At 41.6% G+C, this 22171-nt stretch overlaps 2 protein-coding genes across 5 annotated transcripts; one reads left to right on the forward strand and one right to left on the reverse strand.

Annotated features, from left to right (window-relative positions):
- The first annotated feature begins 208 nt into the window (after positions 1-208).
- bcap29 (B cell receptor associated protein 29) lies at positions 209-4027 on the forward strand. The gene is made up of 8 exons (XM_070972788.1): positions 209-323; positions 2257-2363; positions 2564-2664; positions 2762-2909; positions 3086-3221; positions 3438-3534; positions 3779-3879; positions 3992-4027. Exons 2-8 carry the CDS (start codon positions 2272-2274, stop codon positions 4025-4027), a joined length of 711 nt encoding a protein of 236 aa, XP_070828889.1. The 5' UTR covers positions 209-323; positions 2257-2271.
- A 1729-nt stretch (positions 4028-5756) lies between these two features.
- Positions 5757-21248, reverse strand: LOC139337967 (solute carrier organic anion transporter family member 1C1-like). 4 transcript variants are annotated; one of them, XM_070972825.1, is made up of 15 exons: positions 21010-21248; positions 17287-17441; positions 12281-12422; positions 11360-11492; positions 11018-11162; positions 10748-10894; positions 10481-10579; positions 9435-9683; positions 8970-9134; positions 8334-8529; positions 7954-8119; positions 7579-7763; positions 7152-7216; positions 6770-6887; positions 5757-6232 (listed from the first exon to the last, which is right to left on the reverse strand). In XM_070972825.1, the coding sequence occupies exons 4-15, from the start codon at positions 11417-11419 to the stop codon at positions 6007-6009; spliced, it is 1821 nt and encodes a 606-aa protein (XP_070828926.1). In that variant the 5' UTR covers positions 11420-11492; positions 12281-12422; positions 17287-17441; positions 21010-21248; the 3' UTR covers positions 5757-6006. The 4 variants fall into 4 exon arrangements, with proteins under 4 accessions (XP_070828926.1, XP_070828924.1, XP_070828927.1 ...); XM_070972823.1 differs by having other exon boundaries at positions 11018-11139; positions 17287-17444; positions 21010-21245; XM_070972826.1 differs by having other exon boundaries at positions 17287-17444; positions 21010-21201.
- Positions 21249-22171: the final 923 nt, after the last annotated feature.

Below are 22171 nucleotides of genomic sequence, written 5' to 3' on the forward strand. Positions count from 1 at the left end.
ACACACACACACACACACACACACACACACACACACACACACACACACAGTGGTGGAAAAAAGCAGGTCCAGTGGGAAAAACCCCAAACAAATCTTACACTCATTCAGTAGACAGAAAACAAAGCTTCTGGTCAGTTTGATGAATCGGGTTGTGACCTTTAACAAATCCAAAGGGGCTGAATAGTCATGTCAACTGAGCAGCAGAGTTTTTTTTTAGGGCTGCAGCTCCTCAGATGCTCACCAGCAGCTGTTGTGAATGCATGTGAGCTCATGCGAGCGCTTGTCTGGACTTTCCCATTCTTCTGATCGTTCAGCTCTGTCTGGTAAGCTTACAACTCTATTTATTGCTTGGACTAGACCGACCACCTCCCACTCTTAAACAAAATGAAAACAGCAGCCGATGATACTAATGCTCAAGAGTGAGAACAGACACAGAGGTAAAAGTATAAAAATAGTAAATGGGCTTGTGAATGCCTGCTGCAGATTGCCTGTTGTATGTAGGAGGTCTATAGAAACATGTACAGTAATGGAAAAAATTATTAGACCACCCTTGTTTTCTTCAATTTTTTGTTCATTGTAATGCCTGATACCACTAAAGGTATATTACCTGAAGAATACAATGAACACGACAAAAAAAACAGCTGATTCCATAATACTTTATGTCCTATTTGACATGCTTAAGCTTAATTGTATTCCCAGGGTATATAAGAGGCCTTTTCATGTCATAAGCAGCACTGCACATGCTAAGGCCTCGAGTGGTTTCCTGCTTACATTCAAGCTCTCACATAATGCCTGAAACAAAAGAATTATGTGAAGCAACAAAGGCAGTCATCTTGGCACTGCTGGAAATTGGCATGATTGAGAGACAGGTAGCCAAAAAACTGAAGATCTCCAAGAGCTGTTCATTACACAAAGAAAAAGCAAGCCGAACATGGTTCTACCATATTGCTAGCTGGTCGCGGCAGGAAACGCCTTTCTACCCCATGAGAGGACCATGCACTCATCCTTTCCTGTGTCAGGAATCGCCGTCAAACCTCCAGGAACCTTAAAAATGATTGGGCACTATAGAGAAATGTGACTTGTTCAGCAAGGACAGTTCGAAACTGACTTCTTGAAGCTGGTCTGAAGTCACACATGGCATGGAAGAAGCCCTTCATCAATGAAAGGCAGAGGAAGGCCCGGTTACTCTTTGCTAGGGATCACAAGGATTGGACTGTTGATGATTGGGCTAAGGTTCTCTTCAGTGATGAATCCAATTTTGAGTTGATGCCCACTCCAGCCAACTTACTGGTTAGGAGGAAGCCTGGAGAAGCCTACAAACCAGACTGTCTTGCCCCTACAGTAAAACATGGGAGTGGATTGGTGATGATCTGGGGTTGTTTCAGTATGGGTGGAACAGGGCAAATGCAATTGTGTGAAGGGCGAATGAACCAGGTCATGTACAGGGCTACTCTTGAAAACAGTCTTCTTCCATCAGCTGATAAACTCTTTCCTGCCTCGAATGACTGGATTTTCCAACAAGACAATGCCCCTTGCCACACGGCAAGGTCGGTTAAAGCCTGGATGAAGAACCCAACATTCGAACCATTCCTTGGCCTGCTGAATCACCAGATCTAAATCCAATTGAAAACCTGTGGAACCTCATCAAACTCAAAATGGAGAACCACAAGCCCAAAAACCAAGCAAATTTGTTTGAATTTTTGCAACAGGAATGGGCTGCTGTGACAGCAGAACAATGGAGAGCATGGCGAGACGCATGGCTGCAGCCATCAAAAACAATGGTTATGCAATCAAGTACTAACTCCTGTGTGTATCATGTGACTAACAGACAAAAAAGAAAACATGGAATGCCTAAAAGCACTGTTTTTGGCAGAACAATGCCACAGCTATTGATGTAAGAACCATGGAAAATGGCTAGATACCAGCTCTTAAACTCTTATGAGCTATTTTTGTTGTTATCACTATATTTGTACAACAAAAAAAAAAAAGTACCGTTAGTTGTACCAGGCATTAAAATGAACAAGAAATTGAAGAAAACAAGGGTGGTCTAATAATTTTTTCCATGACTGTATGTGATTATGTGACAGCCATTACAAAATAAAAGAGTAACAGAGTACCAAAGTGTATCCTGCATATAGTTTAGTTTGCAAACAGTACATTAAAAAATAGCAGATTTTTTTTTTTTTTTTTTTTTTTACCTCTATTGCCTCTTCTCATGCTATACATAGGGCTAATTAAACCTGTCAATCTCCTCAGGAAACCACAGTTACAATGACTCTCCAGTGGACGGCTGTGGCTTTCTTCCTCTATGCAGAGATAGCAGTCAATCTCATCTTGTGTATACCCTTCATATCAGCAAAGAGGTACTGCAGTTCAACACACAACCAAAACACAGTCAACAGTTCATTCAGCTAAAGCAGCAAAAGACATGTCCTGACGAAGAGTGTGACTGTGAGAAAAGTGACAGAGGCAGTTCACACAAATCACCAGCAGATAGCATAAGTGTCCTTTCTAACTGTATTTTATGAAAGACTCACAGTGTCCCTTTTTACCTACTTTCTAGATGGCGTTTGGTTTTCAGCTTGAGAATATGGAACTGGTTATCTCCCTACTGGAACAAATGCTTCTTTACCATGATCATGGTTCTTATTGTTCTTTTCCTTGGTAAGCAATCTGCTATGAGTCACAGACACTGAATAACACTGAGTAGATGTTGTCAGCATCAGTGTCAGTCACGTCTGTCCCCCCTGCTTGCTCTCAGATGCTGTCCGTGAGGTGCAGAAGTACTCAGGTCCTGAGCCCATGCAAGATGCCAAGGTGAACCCAAATGTGTATGACCATGTGCACATGAAGCTGTTCAGAGCCCAGAGGAACCTCTACATATCTGGCTTCTCCCTCTTCCTCTGGCTGTTAGTATGTTTAATTCCACATTTATTCAGAATAGCAGAATAATGTGGGACGTTATCCAAATACACACTGTACTTTACCATTCCATGTAACTTTATAATTCACTTTCTGAGGCCCTGTTCTGCCTTTTTTTTTCCTACCGGTTCTTGTCTTTTCCTTTCTTTTGAACTCATCACAGTATCATGCGTCGGGTTGTCACCTTGCTAAACCAGATTGCTGTCACCTTGGAGAGCAGTGCAGGTCTTCAGGCGCAGATGGACGGTGCTCTCAAAAGAGCCAAGCAGTACCAGGATGACAACCTGATGCTAAAACAAGTAATCAACTTTATGTTTTGTCTCACAGTCTTAAGGCCTTTTCGTTTCCTTTGTGTACCATCCACTTTAATTCATTGTGTACCTTCTGTATAACTTAGAAATATTTGTGACTCATGTCCACCTTTGCTGTTTTTTTACAGTGTTGTTGCTGTGATTTGTATTTGTATGCGCTCTGTAGTCTGCTGTCGGTAATTAAGGAGAGTCCTTTGTGCTCAGGCTGTCCTGGACGAGGAAAGATCCATGTCAGCAAAAAACCAGCAACTGAGGCTGGAGGTAGAGAATCTGGCAAATCAAGTGAAGGCTGCTGAGGAGGGTGAGTAATCATCACTTTCTTCATACTGAATAATCTGCAGTCATACCTTTTAAAACCAAAGAATCATTCTCATAATAAAATGTTCATGAGAAGCCAAAATTCTGTCCAACATTAGCAGAGCATGGACCGCCACAGGTCATTTCATGCATACTGCTAGTTGTGGTATCGTGAAAGAAGCTCCATTTTAAGGGGCACTGATGACATGTGGGGCAATTTAGAGACGCTATAATGTTTGTGTGTGTAGCTGTGCGCAAATCTCATGCTGAAGTGGAGGCCATGAGGAGGCAAGCCAAAGGTCTGGCACAAGAGTATGACAGACTACTGACAGAACACCATCAACTCCAGGTAACACACATGTATTTCATATGTACATGCACCAAACCACAAACTACTCACTGTGTATTAACCTGACTAACACTGGAGTGATTCTATTTTTAATCCTTTACTTGATCCACAGAATCTCCAGAGTCCTGCAGACAAAAAGGATCAGTAACCACAGGAGTACAGTGAGGACTGTTTGCAGGAGATGTTTGTTCCATTTGTTCCATGGATACTGCTTCTTCTTGTTATGCTGGAACTGTGTACTATATGCAGTAGGCCACCAGAGGCCATGTTTGTATTATCTTTTACAACTGTCTTTTTCCTTTGAAGTGAAACACATTTTAAATGATTAAAGGAGTAAACAAAAGGTAGCATGTCAAGCTCTCAAATGCTGCAATCTTCTTACTCAAGTCCTTTAGTGAACCTAAAATCTAAAATCTTTTTGCATGTTACTCTGAGCAGTTGAAGTATTAGAGGTGTACAAATGAATTAAAATTTTCTCTAAGCGGCTCATTCGTATTGCTAATGCTAACATTGGACAATTAATATCTGACAACATCCCAGAAATACATTATGCTATTAGGCTAAAACTTAATTTTGCTTAGACCAGATCAACAGTGCCTCCTTTCAGCCCATAATGACTGATGCATACATGCTGTATAATGAGTTACTGCATCTTTATGCTTGTTATGAATTATAATTTACTGATCTGACAACCATCCATGAATTTCTGTCACACGTGCATGTCACATTTTTATTCTAAACCTTTAATCTAGACAAAGCTGTTTCACTGTTGTTAAAAAGCGTCTTTTTTGAACAGGTGTTGAAATTCTTACAAATAATGTAAATGATCTTTTATGCTGTTTGGCCCAGCTGTTTTTGACATTCTGTAATTTGTTAACAGTCTGGTTGGTATATGACAAAGGCATGAACATGAGTAATAACCAAGACAAAACCCCGGAAAGCGCGTTCCTCGTCATGCTGAGATCAATCATGGTGTCACTCAAAAGTCGCTGGTACCACATCGACACAGAGTAGGATCACACAGTGAAAACAAAATGTTTCATTAATGAGTACAGTCAGGGAGATGTGGTAGGTTTTTGTAATAAGCCTCATTATCAAAGCCAAAATACAACATTCAATACATATAAGATCAAACAGTGTCAAATTTTTCGTAAAACTAACATTTCTCTCAGAGACAATTCTGGTAAACATAAGCTGCTCTACAAGTTTTGTATTGTGAGGTGATGTGATGCATATACAGTACTACTGATAAGTGTGTCACGGCTGAACAGGCAGTGCTGCAAAATGCCAAATTTATCAAATATATAGCAGAGACTGACAAACAATCACAACTCAAGGTCTACTCCTGCATTTGCTCTATCATACGGCCCTAATTAGGAGCATCATGGAACTTTAGATAGTCAATCTTCATGATTACGAGCACCTACCTACGAGAACGAGTTTCATTCTCGACCTTAAAAACAGCCGCGTCAGCTTGCTACAGTACAGTAAGATTGAGTGAAGCTTGATTGTCAAAGCCACAAAGCGTAATGAAACAGTAATTGTACTGAGGGAATGCTTTGTTACATCTGGACAGGAAGTGGGAGTTTGCCCTCTGAATGCTAATGGGATAATCATTCAGAGGGCTGCTGTTCTTGTGTTGCCTCTAGGTCTGATCTGCTTGTTTACCCGAATCATCCACAGGCTGAACCACTTTCTTTGCCTCAGTGTAGCCACATTCACGTTTCCTCCGGCAGATGTGCCACAGAAACAGTCAACAGGCCTGTTTAATCTCTTCGGCATCTCTTCTCAACTGAAAGCTCCACACACACAAGACTGACATGATGGCATTAAACCATCTAATTCAGGCACCTTCACATATGTTCAGTCCAAAAATCCATTTCATCAAGTTTAATCATAAAAATGAAGACCAACATAGAAAACAGCACACTTACTTTTTTTTTTCTACAAAAGTCTTCCATTCATGTAAAACACAAACACATTAATTTATACATTCCAGCATATTTTGTTTTTGAAAAGACTTATTTCAGGTATCGCACATCTAGACAAATGCTGTACAAATATATACTCTGTGTGCTATGAAAAGTGTCCACAGTGTGTGTTCCTCCTTCCTTCCTGTGCCGAGGCTCACAAGCGAGTCTCTCTGTCAGGATTGCAGTCCGAGGCCAGTATGAACTGCTCACGGTGCACAGAGCTGTTCTCCTCCTTCCTCAGTGACTCCAACTCTGCACTCCCATTGGTCAGAGCATATTTCTCCTCCCTCTTAATATGTCTTTTGAGTAGAGCAAAGCCTGAAATACACAGGAAGAAGGAGACTGTCCTCAAGCCCAGTGTCAGGCCCAGGTACACGATCCTGCAGAAACAAGAAAGCAACACTGTTACAAAGATACAAATCCCTGAAGGTAAGTCACAATTTCAGCCTCAAACTCATATAATCACTAACACAAATCAGGATGCAAGTCTTGTAGTTCTATGAACGCTGGCGCCATTTCAAAGCATTTTACTGAAACTTGTTAATTCTGATCACTTGTAGGACTCCTACATTCTAAAATGACAATATTGCTGACTAAGTAAACAATCACCTATGTGGTCTAATCTGGGGCAGAAGTAAAGGTTTAGGTTGTCCTTCAGGTCCTTAAAGGACCCACCTCCCTGACTGGCAGCTTCTGAATTAGAGAGCAGCTTACATGGCCTTCCCTCTGGCATCCCCTGTGGCAAACCTACATGCTACACCACATATTTGTAGCACGGGTGGTAAGAGTCTAACAACTGAAACATTGTCTCTGTATTTTTCATCAGTAATAATTTTGTTAACGAGCATTACGGGGCAGTGCAGAGCTACCGGATATCACATACAGTTTTACAACAAAAGCCGTACAGATCCAAGTACCTGTAAGCTGAGGTGTTATATATTCTGCATGCTCCTCTTCCTCCACACATCTTGTATGCCCATTTGAGGCATGTTGTGTCAATTATGGCTCCAAAGTATATAGGTGCAGGTATTCCAGCTGTTGTGTAATTTCAAAGAACTTGTTACTTCAAACAAAGAACAAATTAAGGGTTGCTGCAAGATATCTGACATCTGAAACTTCTATTTACATTTATAGAAATATTTAATGCTGAGCGTCACGTAATGGTCACATTGATTATTCCACTAATTCTGCTCAAACCAACATACAGTAAGATGAATGTCAGCTCTCAGGAAATTTCCCTGCACTTGACATTCACACCAAGCAGACAGTAATGTACAAAATGACAAAGATGGCTCTCACCGAGGGTGCGAGTGGCCAGTGTGTGGATTCCAAGAGCAAGAGATTTCAGCTCAGGTTTAATGCACCTATAGAAAAAAAGACTGGAGCGTTAAAGGAAACTCAACTTTTAAACCTTGCAACACTTAAAGAAGGAAAATTATTTAAAATTTAGTGCTAGAAAATTCAATAAAATGCTACAAAAGAAGATTACATTGATGAGATGTTTTAAGGTACAGAAGTAGAATGCTTTAATGCATCTCATACATCTCATTTTTTTCTAGTTAGAAATATCTCCACTGACAACACTGTATCATATGGAAATAACTCTGATAACAGCTGCGCGTGTAATCTGTCCAAGAATGACAAGATGATGTATTGCTTCAACGACAGGTTGCATGTGAGATGAGTCTTGTGATTCCAAGAGTCCACAAGAAGGCTGTGAACAGACCTGACGAGCAGCACGAAGCCAGGCGTTCCCCCAAGAGAGATGATGAAGGAGCTGAGGACGGACAGAGCCAGGAAGTAAGGAAAGATTTTGTCACAGCTGTCTCTGCGTGGACACTGGCCCAGAGTGGCCGTCAGGTTTCCTGGCCGGGCATCAGCCAGCGCTACACACCTGCAATTGTCAAACACCTAACGAAGAAGAAAACAACAAGTTTATCGATGAGAGATGAGCAGCAGGAAACACTTCTCATGTCACACATACAACTGACTTGCATATGAACAAAACACTAATCAAGCCCAAATATTATGTCGTGCTTGTTCGTCAACTGTTATACAGAGAAACATGAGTGTATCATGAAGTCGGTGGTGTGTGTCTGACCGTATTTCTGCCAGAGCCAGTGGAGGAGGCGCATCCTGCCAAGCACGGGGACACGTAGGTGATCCCGTTCTCTCCACACACTGGATCCCACTCTCTTCTCGAGCACAAACAACCCGAATTACAGTCAGAGAAAAGGGACGGCTCCTGATAAGGCAAACCTTCCACTCTGCATGTGAAAACGTGAAGAAAATCAATACATTATTGACAGCTCATATGAAAAATTGATCAAATACGAGGCAACGGCCATATGAAAATAGAGACAAAGAAAGGCAACACAATGCAAAAAGAACCCAAGGAAATGTGTTAGCTGAAATGATCCTTCCTTTGAATGCTACCTATTCCTCTACGATGTGAGGGAAATGCATCCAGACATCACATACCCGGTGTATGACACTGTGATGCCTGCCACCTTGGAGTTCTCACAGCCCATGGCTAAGAAAAAGAGCGACAGGAAGTAGCCCAGCAGGGACGTCCCAAAGGCAAATTTAGCTGCTCCCATGATACCCAGCTTGTACTTCTTCATGACAACCCCTCCAGAGAACATCCCCAGGGCCACAGCTGGGATGTTGATCATGCCTAACCAAACCGCAGAATACAACGGATTCTTAAAGGGACAGAGGATCAGGAAGCAACATGAGCAGGCAACATCAGGCAGCAACACCGCTCACTCAGGCTGTCTCCATTTCCATCAGGCTGACCTCACAATTACTCTGTGTGCTTTTTTAAATCAGTGTTTGTCATTTCGATCGCAGTAAACCTGGTTGTCATTTTGAAGCTGCTGCATTTACCTTAGAGGGATGTGGGAGTTGGAGCATAAAAAATTCATCAAAAGCTGGCTCATGAAACACTTATGATGACTGTCCAGCTCACATCACTTTGCATCCTTAAATACTCTCCTTTCAGTGAGGCAACACAGGTTTTGAACAAGCTTGTAACTCATCTACAAAGATGAAACGACCTGACTAAAATCATCCAAACAAGGTAAACATTATGAATTATCAAAACACTCTGCTTACCCATGAGAAAATTGGCTGTTGATGCTGACTGGCCATAGTGTTGCTCGATGTATTTGGGTTTGTAGGTGACCATCCCGATGAGAGAGTTGAACTGAATGATGGTCACGCATAAGTAGATGATGTACACAGGATTTCCAAGGAGACTCTTCACTGTGGGCACAAACTCTGCGTGGGGAAGGATGAATAGCACTCAAAACATAGGTATTGCCTCTTTCAACACATCTGAGCATTTTTTCTTTGTCTGTTTATAATTTGCATCTATAGCAGGCTCAGAGCTAGACCCACAAACATGTTCACAAGAAGTTAAATTCATAAGAAGAAATAAAGTTTAAAGAAATCAGCTTGCAGTTGTGATAGAAATGTTAGAATACTGCACATCAATGAAGGATTCTGAAGGAAAGACGTTGCAAAAGAGAGATTTACAACATCTGTTCAGATTCTATAGACCGCGCACTATGATCATACCTTTGGCCATCTGATGTAAATTAGCTGGCTCCTCAGGTCTGAACTTGTGCACCATGGTTGGGGAATCTTTGATAAACCTGGTTTGCTCTGGAGTGCAGCTGGTATCGTGTTTATCCACAGGCATGGGCAGCGATTTAGGCAGGAACCAGAAAGGAACAGCAGACATGAGGGTGATGGTACCAGCGATGAGGTAGCCCAGCCACCACGCCCCCACCCAGCGGGCATCGCCTGGGGTAATAGTCACCGTCTCTGCATAGAGGTAAGAAGCCTATCAGCACAGTACGTGGATATGTTTTGCTATCAGTTACTATCGTTACATTTTCGTTTTCTGTGGAAAGTCAGTTTCAGGGTCAGAGTCAGTTAAAACGTGAGACTTAAAACGTAGGGCTGTGGCAGAAGTTCAAAGGCAACGTGAGATGTCTCCTGGCTCGTTACACAGAAAGGTTCACAACAGCTTCAAAGTGTTTGCTTCCCAGTCAGATTATAATGAATCCCAGAATTTACCATGACCCAATTAATTTCCCCTCAGCAGGTGGGTTATGTCTTTTGCACATTTAAAAGAGCCAATTTTTAGGATTTAGGGGGATCTATTGGCAGAAATGGAATACAATATCAATAATTATTTATTCATCAGCATAAAATCACCTGAAAATATTTTTGGTTGTCTTACAGTGAGCTCTTTTTATCTACAGTGGGAGCAGGTCCACTTCCACAAAGTCTGCCATGTTTCTACAGTAGCCCAGAATGGACAAACCATATACAGTACTAAAGAGGGCCTTTTGTGTTACTCCTTCATGCTTGGAAGGGGACGGTGAGGCGAGGGGTTTTCAACCAATGTGCAAACTCACCACTAGATGCCACTAAATCATACACACTGAACCTTTGACACTGTAACTTAGACAAACGAATTTCCAAATCCAGCTGTCCAGAGAGGGGTGTGACTGCATCTCTGCAGTGTGAAGAAAGGAGAATCCGCAACAACTTACAAAGCACAACAATGTAAGTTAATCAGTCATAATTTATCAGTCCGACAACAGCTCTCTCACCCATGTCGACATAGCCGATGTCGACGTAGATCTTGGCGCACAGTGACCCCAGCAGGTACCCAAAGACAGGCCCAATAACCGATATGGTTTGGACACATCCTAGAGTATACGACAAAGAAAGGGATTTTCATTTTACTACTCAAAAAGATTTACAATGGCTGTTAATTCAACTGTGCAAATACCCTTCCTTAATTGATTACATTCAAAGTGAAAAGACCTGAATCCATACCAAAGCTGCAAATGTGGACAGTGAGTAAGGTATATTACCAATATAGAGGGCAGCATTCTCGGATTGTGCATAGTCGTCGATGTAGGAGATTCCCAAAGGCTGTACTGGAGTCTCTCCAATACCACGCAGGACGTTTCCCAGAAACACATAGATCCACATTGAAACACTGGACTCTCGCTCACAGCCTACAGTTCAAAATGAAAAAAGAAAAACTAGATGATCATTTTTAATTCAAATCCTAAAAACATTTCAATGAATAAATGTGGGGTTTCTTTGACAAACAATAAGGATTCTACTCCTGATCTCACCTCTAGAGGGCAGTACAGAGGGTCGGTCACCTGCCCTGGTGGACTCAGGTGAGCTTTCTGGACATGGAGAGAGGTTATTGGTTGAATTCACTGAAGATCGAACTGATGTTTCGATCTTATAGCTGCGTACAAAATACCAATGTGACTGTTAAACAAGGGAAGGGAGAAAGCATCGGGTATCGTTAGATACTCACAATGTGGAGCACAAAAACATACATCAGAGAGTGCTTTTCAAAGTGCAAGACATACTGTAATTACGCTGCGTTTACTGTGCATGAAGCCTAAAATACAAGAAATAAACAGACAGAATTTGCATTCACACAGTCATGACACTTTGCCTACCGGCCAATGATGAAATGAGGCATGGCGATCAAAAAGGTCCCAAAAGACATCACTACACATCCGATTGCTATGATCTTGGGTCGGTGGAGTTTGGCACCAAAATAGCTCACAAAGGCAATCACCAACAAATTTCCTACATGGTTGAGATGGTCAGAAAAGATGGAGGTGCGTCAAAGGCATTAAATACATACAAAATTTAGCCAACTGATGAGCGAATATCAAGAAGTACTTCATATATACACAAGAAAAAGTCTTCAGAATAACAACTGAGAACATCTAAAACATTTCAAATAGGAATCCAGAGATAAACATACAGAAGAAACTGCTCTTCAAATTCATACAGCCCTATCACACACACTGTGCTCTTTTATTTAACCAAGGTTGGAAACAGTCCACAGCCTATTCATGAAATGCACTTGTCCTCCATCATGACACTGGTCTGTGTCATGTGCTTTCACACAAACAGGGTTTTCACAGAATTTAGGGGACAGGTGTGTCTCATGACCCCACTGCCTGTTTATCAGTGACAGTATCAACAGCCCTACCAGAGAACTGTGTATGTTTTGATCACAGTCAGCATGAACATTCACATTTCTCTGAAGCATACACATACAATATGACATATTTTTCATTCAGTGTCCCCAGCCTGTTGTGCATCTGCACTAACCTTTACAAATCTCTCTATTCCCAGCCTCCATGCTGAAGCTTCAAAAGGTTCTTCACTCATTAAGAGTCAATTAGGTATCTGACCAGTGACTATTCAATGCTCAAAGGGATCCATACATTCTATAGTGTCAAGCTCGATGACATGCTGAGGACGTATTCATGGTTTACTTGCATTAGCATCTAAATGCTTCAAAATGTTCACAAGTGGCCAGTAAACAGGGAGACACATGGGCAAAATGGAACGGAGAGACTCACCTATTTCAAAGCTCCCGTCTATGATGCCGATCAGATAACTGGAGATATCAAACCGCCTCTCTAGTTGTGTAATTGTGCTCTTCATGTAGCTGCCTGATAAAGCCTTGGCAAAGTAGGCGAAGGACAAGGCTGCAAGGAACATCTACAGAGATGCAAAAAAAGAAGACGACTTTGTCAAACAAAATGGCCCCAAAGGGCTTCAGTTACTTCAGTTAGTTATTATTATAATAATAATAATAATAATAATAATAATAATAATAATAATAATAATAATAATAATTATTATTATTATTATTATTATTATTATTATTATTATTAAGTAATAATAATAATAATAATAATAATAATAATAATAATAATAAACTTTTATTTGTATAGCACCTTTCATACAGGAATGCAGCTCAAAGTGCTTCACAAGAAAGAAATCACATGAATCAAGTGAGTGTTTTCCATAGGAAAGACAGAATGGATGTAAAAACAGATAAAAAATGAGAAGTGAGGATGACAATAAACATAAAGTCAATGCATAAAAGCACACAATAAAGTATTAAAATCTAGGTAAAAATAGAGCAGAATAAGGATAAAAATCTGAAGAAGTCTAGTAGGACGAAGCTCTAAAAGAGCTCTTTGTCTGGTGTCTGGTGCTTTCTGTGGTTCGCAGACACAACAGAATCTTTTTCCTTCTCTACAGACACTGATTCACCACAGGTCTGGACCACACCGAGGCAGGCATTTCACAGCCACCTCAGAGCGTCTCCTCATGGATGTAATCTCACTGTGGGTCTTATCTGCCTGCATCAAATCACAACATAAAATGGTAAAATATAGGTGAAAATAGATGATACAGAATGCATAACATCAAGTAAAATGAACATTTTAAAAGAATGCAGCAGTGTATAAGCGTGAGGCAAAGCACAAAAGATTCAGCTTTGGTGGGGTAATGGACAAAGGCTGCATCCCCAATTTTCTTTCAACTGCTGGAAACCTCAAATAAACCAGCAGCAGATGATCGCAGTGTTCTTGAAGGCTAACAACAAATGAGGGAGTTAGCGATGTAGCTTGATGCTAGTCCATTAAGTGCTTTGTATACGAGGAGGAGGACCTTAAAATCAATCCTGAATGTTAGAGGAAACCAGAGCAGAGCAGCTAAAACTGGACTAATGAGCTCTCTCCTCTTGCTTCTGGTTAAAAGCTGAGCTGCAGAGTCTTCAATGAGCTGAAGTCTGCCAGTGTTTTTTTTTTTTTTCGGGAGACCAGTAAATAATGTGTTACAGTAATCAAGTCGATTTAAAATAAACTCATAAATCAGTTTTTCAGCATCTTTTTGATTTAGAAATGGTTGTACTTTAGCTGTTTCTAAGGTGAAAAAATGAAGTTTTAGTCACCTTGTTGAGGAGTCTAGAATGACACCAAAATTTGTAACCTCAGATTTAATGCAGGGAGTTAATTTCTCCACATTATTAAACACAATTTCTCTCTTTGTTTGAGAGCTGACTAGTAGGTTTTGTTCACAAGAAATTATTGCTCATCCATTCTTTTATTGCCAAGAGACAGTTAGTAATGGAGTCTATAGCTGCAGCATAATGGAAACATACACTGTGCTCTCTAATGATGTCACCAAGTGGCAGCATGTATAATGAGAACAGTAACGCACTGAGGCAGCTCGCTTGTGCAACCCCAAAACAGACACATGATGTCCAAGACTGATGTAAAACATTCTCCATTTGATGTATGTTTTAAACCAGTTTAACACACAGAAAGACCAACCAACTGTTCAAGACGACTGATTAAGATATCATTTTTATCATATCATTAATATTACTAGAGTTATTATTAGTGGTAGTGCAGTTCAAACAACAAACTTCACACATTCATTTCAAAATAAATAAATAAATATATACACACACACACACACACACACACACACACACACACACACACACACACACACACACACACACACACACACACATATACACACACACACACACACACACACACACACACACACACACACACACACACACATATATATAATATATATATATATATACATACATACACACACACACACACACACACACACACACACACACACACACATATATATATATATATATATAAGCGTTTGTGTGTATATGCATGACTTGCAGTACAGATACACTTTTGAAGAAGGAAAGCTTGCAATGTTCTGTTGAAAGTTTGGTGCAGTATTGAGCTCCCTCTTCCCTTTGCTAAGCCACCTGTGGACACTGACAGCCAGTAACAAAGGGAGGATTAGAGGCAAGGCAAGTTTGATAGAGAAGCCAATCCCACAAGGACACAGACACATCCACTGCACTATGAACTGACAGCGTAATTGGAAACAGGTGAGAGGCAACACACACACACAGCCTGCAGGGATCAAAATAGCCCGAGCACAGCAGAGACAAACACACACACATGCACACATGCATCCGAAAGCAGCTATGAATTCAAATCCCAAATTTTTGACAGAAATGATATCACCATTAAAACCTATTTTAAAGATACATCCACGCAGGTTTCCAAAATCTCAAAATGTGTTAAAAATACAGTGAATTCATAATACACAAAATATAACAATACATGGTATCATTTCTCAGTCCCTTAATCTATTAATCTGCTATGAAATGAAGCCAATTAGGACAGTTTCTATTCTGGTCCTGAGTGCTCTGTGTGACTAAAGCTGTATCATCATTAAGTTACTTTAAAATCCTGGTGACATGTACACTTTTTGCACACTTTGTTCTTTTTATTTATTTATTTATTTTTACAGTATTTTTACATCTTTACTGTAATCTACCCTGATAGTGAAAGTGTCTGTTAGTCAGTTGAGCTCTCTCTGTATGTCTATTGCTGAAAAACAGGAGACAGTTTGGTGTCATTCACAAAACACTGAAAACAGGTATGTGAAACTTCAATAGCAAATGGTGAAGTCTTATGCTTTTGGGAAAACCAAGCGTAATATTTGTGTCCTCATTGGCCAAAGAAGCAGAGAAAAGATTAATCAGAAGTGGATCATGAATACGAGTAATGACCCTGACACCCTGAGCTGGGCTTAGTCGTCTGCTCCAGTGGCTCAAAACCTCAGTCTGCTTATGGAAATCCCAGTGACGGCAGATCCTACAGCAGCGCTGGCGCGGATGTTGCACACAGCTTGGACTTTACACCTCGGCCATCATTTCAAACTTTAGATCACATGAACTACAACCCCATTTCAGATACTGTCTAATCTAACATTTTTGTTTTTCTCACTCAGTCTCACTTTCTCTGCAGCAGCAGTCTCCCTTAGCATGGTTTTACAGAGTGAGAAGAAGAAAGTCTCAAATCTGTGAGGGGATAATCAGCGGCCGACTCAGGCTGTCTAAGGGGCAGGAACAAGAACAAAGAAAAAGGGCAGCAGCTGCATGGGGTGGGGCACCAGCCTGCACAAAGTGGGGAAACACTTCCAAACCCTTTCTGTTATGTGACTCAGATTTAAATGATAACTACCACACTTTTTAACAAAAACACACAGGGAACTATTTAACTATTTAGAAGCCTGTAGGGGCCAAAAATGTTCTAACGTGGGGCAGCACTGCATCACATTTTCCTAACAGAAAGAGCACCTTAGTGGGCACGTCATCGTCATGTTTTCTCCACTGAAGGGGCACCCTGGAGGGCACATTGTCAAACCCCCGAAAGATCAGTGGAGCTACGACCGACCAGTGGAGCTATGGCAACCACCTGGGTGATCTGCAGCTGATCAATATAACTCTCAACACTGTAAAAGTGCAGGCTCTGCTCTAAAGTCAAGTGCGCAATGGCACAGAATATAAGTGGATGTAATGCTTCCGCAGGATCGCTGAGGCACGATGCAGTCTCATATGACTGCACTGACAGAGTTAACTTGGAGATCTTATACAGACATCATGGCGTTTGCAATTTGCCAAATGACCTAATTTAAAGAAACCTGCGCCACTTTTTGTAACGTGGAACAGTGAACTCTCCTCTTAAAACTCACTTTCAACAGTTTTTATATCCCTCTTGCTGCATTGTTACTATGGGCATCACCCTGCTATGCTCTCTATGCATTCATCCAGCCATTAGCTATACCTGCTATGATTAATGCTTATATCATTTCATGTTACATTGTCTTTCTTGTGTGTTTACATTGGGTTTGCAATGGAGTTACAGTAGCTGACACCCGGAGCGTCACATACAGACGCTGAAGGTTACTTTGTGGGTCTGTATGAGACACTGAAGGGCGAGACAAAGACCAGGCTTGAAGTTCATGGTGGGATTATCACATTCCAGTGGAAAACACACATGGACAAAAAGGCAACATGACTGGAATTCCTTATTATTGTTGCTTGCAGTTGCTCAACTACTTCACTAAGCAGCTTTTTAACTATTGTCCAATGTGCTTCTTAATCCAATAAAGAGGTACAGACCCTCTGTTCTGACCTATTTTACTGAAGCACAAACTTTGTCTCAGGAATTTTTCACAACGACCTAATACCCAAACCAAAGGGCACAGAGAGCTGCTGCACTCAACACCTTTCATGGTCATCCGCTTGGCCTACCAGAAACATGCAGCACGCTCAACTCATACTTTCAGTGGGTCTTCGTGGATTAACATCAAGATGCAGAAGACACTTAAAGTGCTTTTATTCAGCTTCTCTTCTGTAATGAATTTGCTCTTTAAATGAGAGACTTCACAGCACAGCAGAGATGCCTGCATTTGTAGCAAGAGGTTGCATTCACTGGCTCTCTTTCTCACATACATGTGATCCCAGTCACATGTAATCCCAGTCATTGGAGAGATATTTGTGTTTCCACTCTCTGCCAGTCAGGTGACTTTGAAAACAACATATGGTCCCTCAGGCTGAAACGCTTCAATCAAGTTCTTAAGTCCGTTCTCTGGTAGATAACGCTGTCCCCACCAGCCTGCATTACTGCACTTATGTAGTTTTTTCCTCTTTTTTTTCCATAAAGCACAGTACCTTCAGATTGGGCTGGCAGGAGCTCTTCACTGCAGAGGAGGTAGGGTTGTTGTCTAGAGTCCAGCTGCCTGTGGCTGTGTTGTCCATTCTCTTCATGGCCTACTGCACCTTGCCTGAGCAGTGGTTTCTCTATAGATGGCTGTCCTCTCTCACACCTGCTGGCAGGATTTCAGATTTAGAAGTCAGACAGCACATCATTACAGGCCTACATATTAGGAAAAGCATTCTTGGACTAAAGTAAGGTTAAACATTGAGGCTTTTGCGAAAGATACGGTATGTCGAAGATTTTTATAGCCTTGCTTAAAACACTGGAAGGAATGATACACTGCATTTAGTGTATTTAAGACATTATATGATGCAGCTGTCTTGAGAAGTGTGGCGATTAACTGAGTGACTTCAAAGCATCTCAGAGGTCCTGTCCTCCTTGTTGCTGAATTTGCATCGTGTCAAACAAACAATCAACCCTGGTGACTCCTGGCTGCACTGGTATGCAGCATGATCGCTATGTTGAGCATTTTTCTAGATAGCTAGCTGTTAGACATTGATGTGAACTTGTGCCATAATAAGCATATGAATTCTTGAGTTATGGCCAATTTTGTTGTGTGTAGTCACAGTGAACTTTGACCACAAAAATGTAATTAGTTGATCCTCCAGTCCAACTGGACCTTTGTGCAAAATTTGAAGACACTCCCTCAAGGCGTTCCTGAGATATCATGTTCACGAGAATGGAGCATAATGCCTGACAGACAATCTGTAAATGATGCATCTGGCCTTGGCAGCTCCCAGCGTGGACACAAAAAACTATGTAACCCTGGTGATAAGCAGGTAAAGAAATGCATTAATGAAATCTATCACAGTTCTCATTTTTTACAAGCATGATAATGGAAACGGCAGCTGTGGTTTTCAAAATGTAATGCAAATAAATCATTTAATGCAAGGCCTAGCAGAGGAGAAAACATGTCATCTTCTTAAAAAACAAGGGTAAAAAACTATTCCACACTGCAAGACAAATAAAAAATGATTCTTGACTGTATTCACACCATCCATCCATTTTCTATGCTGCTTATCCCTTTCGGAGTCGTGGGGGGGTGGGGGGTGGGGGGTGGGGCGGAGCCTATCTCGGCTGTCAGCGGGCGGGAGGCGGGGTACACCCTGGACCGGTCGCCAGCAGATCGCAGGGCACATACACACAACCATTCACACTCACACCCAGGGGCAATTTTACAGTCACCAATTAACCTAATGAGCATGTTTTTGGTCTGTGGGAGGAAGCCGGAGGAACCCACGCATGCACGGGAAGAACATGCAATCTTCACACAGAAAGGCCTGACCTGGGAATCGAACCTGCGACCTTCTTGCTGTGAGGCACGCATACTACCTGCTGCCCCACCGTGCAGCCCACTGTATTCACACCAAATTAAAAAAAAAAAGGTCAGGTATGCCTCCACCAGCAGCACACAGTACAGCAGACTTAACGAGTCAATACGAAGCTCAGTATATACATTAAATGGAGTATTTCATATTGGAGATGATCTTATCTAGAATCCAAGTGACAAAGGCGCAATGATACGACACACACTCAGTAAAAGAAGAAAAAAGAAGAAATTTGAAGATGGAAACCAAACTACTCTGGAAGTACAAGATACACTGGTTTAAACACTGCAGTATGTTGAACAACCAGGAAAATCATGATCATCTGTCATCGCCATCGCCAACCTGAAGACACAACAGGTACCTCCTCTTTACCTCAGGTCTAGAAGAAACAAAGTACCTGATACATCATATCACACTTTTTTTTGGTAAAATATTCTTTTATCTAACTGCAGCAGTTGTAGAATGGTCTCTTCAGCAGCAGTGATGGTGCTTAGAGCTCTTTAGAAACGGTGAAGGTTAACTTTAAGGGGAATGACAGAACTCAGCAATGAGTGACTGATAAATGTGTCCAGTCAGAATTCACTAATGACCGCAGGGCTACGAGTGGGGTTCAATGAGACATCTGGAATCAACCAGGTTTGCTTCAGACGTTGCAAATGGAGTTTTTACGCCATCTTAACGTCCAATATAGGATTCCAAACACTTCTGAGTGTGATCTGACTAATAAAGTGACAGCAAACAGGTTTCAGGAGAAATGTAAACACACTGCAAAATGCAGTAACATCGAAAGCATTAATCTGAAGACAATTGCACCAAGCCACCTGCTGTAGACGTCAACCTAGAAAGGCAACGAGTGTGACCAGGAAAAAGGAGTTATTTCAGTAACAGAAAGATAACCGAGTCGGTTCAGTCTGGTGCTTTTGGACGATGACACGATGAGACAGAGATGTATAGAATCAGAGAGAGCAGAGCGATGTAAAGAGGCGAGCTTTGATGCTGTTTAATAGCCAGACTTCTTATTCAGTGACATGACAAACTCCCTATGGATCCCTCCTCCGTGCAGCAAACCACACACAGGGCTTTGAACTGTGCAGGAAAAAGATGTAGCTGCAGCCGATGACATAAAGGCTTTCATGCTTGTCTGACTTTAACAGACGTTCAGTAGAACACAATTTTGGCACAACAAGAACGTAAACAACAATGGCCTCAGTGTTTCTCTTTTATGCATCAAGGAAGCACTTAGTTTTCAGAAAAAGCGCCTGCCAATTAAGGATGCACGTCTAAAGGAGAGCCATTCATCCCACCCTGTCATCATGTTACGATAACACGACGCTGATTTTACTTTTGTTAACAATCTGCTAAATCGCATCCCACAAGTATTTCACACACTGCTTTCATCAGTTTGCTTTAAAGCTTGTGTCTGACAGTGGGCTTTGCTCTGAGAGAGGCTCTTAATGGGCTAGGTTCCCTATGTACTGTATGCACAATGACTGCTCTCCAGAGTCAGGATGGGATTCAGACAAGAGTGCACAGTCAGGTCCATAATGGAGGGAGGGGGAGTTTCCTGAAGGTGACTGAAGTCCCTTTTTAATCAGGTCATGGTGTTGAAACTGAATAATATGAATGCCTAAAATTAAAATAGCAGCTACAGTTTAACCTAAAACTCCCTGTTCTTCTCCCGCTTTCCTCACAACATAATGCAAACATCAAACGAGTGGTTGATAAAGGGATGTAAGGAACCACACAGTGCCCTAAGGATTCAATAATTAGGCTGGTGTAATAATAAAAAGTGATTCATTGTCCTTTAGGTGCAGTGACTGCCTTCCTGATCAAGATTCCTGACACTGGTGCTTGGCTGCTGTGGTGAGGGGCCTCTGCACTTGAAATCACAGAGGTGCATGAATGCAAATCAACACTTTCTAGGGGCCCAAACTCCTTCCTGATGAAGACTAGAGATTAATGTCAAACAAAATCTGATGCGAAATACACTAAGGAACAAAGAGGGAACTTGCGCTGAGTTAATGATAATAATAAACATAGCAACAATCACGTGATCTCTGTTGAATTATTGGTGATACCACCTGCACTGGGCTCGATTGATCAACGCATACTGAGTTACCAGATGAGCTTCCTCTGGATTCTGCCAGTCGCCAGCTGCGCCGCTTTGAGTGTTTGTTAATGCGGGACAGCGGGATAAATCTATAAATCTAACGATCTAAACATCACATCGCTGCAAACTTCACCACATTTTTAGCCTCGGAGATATAGAACAAAATATCAAGGCAAAGGCACCCGCATGCTCTTTCAATGACTGACAGTCCTCAGCAAACAGAACACCATGAGACTTACCCAACTCGCAGCTTCGCCCCCTCCCTTCACGGCGCGTCTAACTTCTTATTTTAAGATAAAAATGGAGGCAAGAAGAATGCTGTCGTTTCACATCAAACCGACCCACATCTGTTCACGCCCCCTGCTCATACTGTACGCGCTCCTCGGCTGCGGAGGACAGCGTGTTTCGGCGGAGGCGACAGGGTGGATACTGAGCGCCGCGTTCACGGTGGAGCACACGTGATGCGCCAAAAAGCTGCGAAAACTACTTGCCGTGGAGGATCCCACCTTTCCGCTGAGCGCTCATGAGATGTTCCAGCGAACATCTGCAGTGTGTGGGCAAACCCTCAACACAAAACCACGATTCAGATGTTCGCAGTTAATAATTAATCTATTAGACCTGCAGCGTGTTGTGGCGTTAATGTGCCAGAGGGACCGTGGACCTGCTTTTTGTTCAAATCAACACGCAGAGATAAATGATGCCCCTCCGGCTGCTACACTATATGTTTACAGCTTACAAGGATGGCTCACATAATAAGATGAATAAACGCATATCATGCAGATGAGGACATATGTAAACTGAGAAAATGTAATCCTGATTAAGGGGGTGCGGACCACTTCATGTTTGTCTTCTTCGCCAGATTCGGTGCCCTTAAATGGAGTGCATCACTGCCTTTAAACTATTCACCCACTATGAAATTGAACTGATAAGTATAATTAACTGTCTTGCATCATGAACCATGAGCAAGTCTGTTACTCTAAATAATGCAGATGCTGTTTGACTGAACTGAAATCAATCAACTGCAGTCAGTTTGATTAAAATGAGTCATGAAGTCACCAAAAATAGGCTGGCAAATAGTGAAAACTGAATCATGTTCCAGATAAAGTTAAGCTCTTTGCAGGAAACTAATTAGACTGCTCACTGAACTTGTCTTGACCCAGGAAAGTAATGGAAGGACGCAGATAAATGAAAGGATGTTTCAGTCTGAAGCTAAACGTGAATCTTCAGACTTTAGACTGCTGTTAAATGGATTTTCTTACTCAGAATTTTCCTAAACTTTTCATTCAAGAGACATTTTTAAAAGCCTGAAAAAGAAGCGGGTACCAATGCACCTTTAATGTTCAGGCCCCCCTAATAAAAATGCATCATCTGATAAGGTCACACTTCCCCTGTTGAGCCTGC

This window comes from Chaetodon trifascialis, chromosome 10 (assembly GCF_039877785.1).
Source record: "Chaetodon trifascialis isolate fChaTrf1 chromosome 10, fChaTrf1.hap1, whole genome shotgun sequence".
Classification (NCBI taxonomy): domain Eukaryota; kingdom Metazoa; phylum Chordata; class Actinopteri; order Chaetodontiformes; family Chaetodontidae; genus Chaetodon; species Chaetodon trifascialis.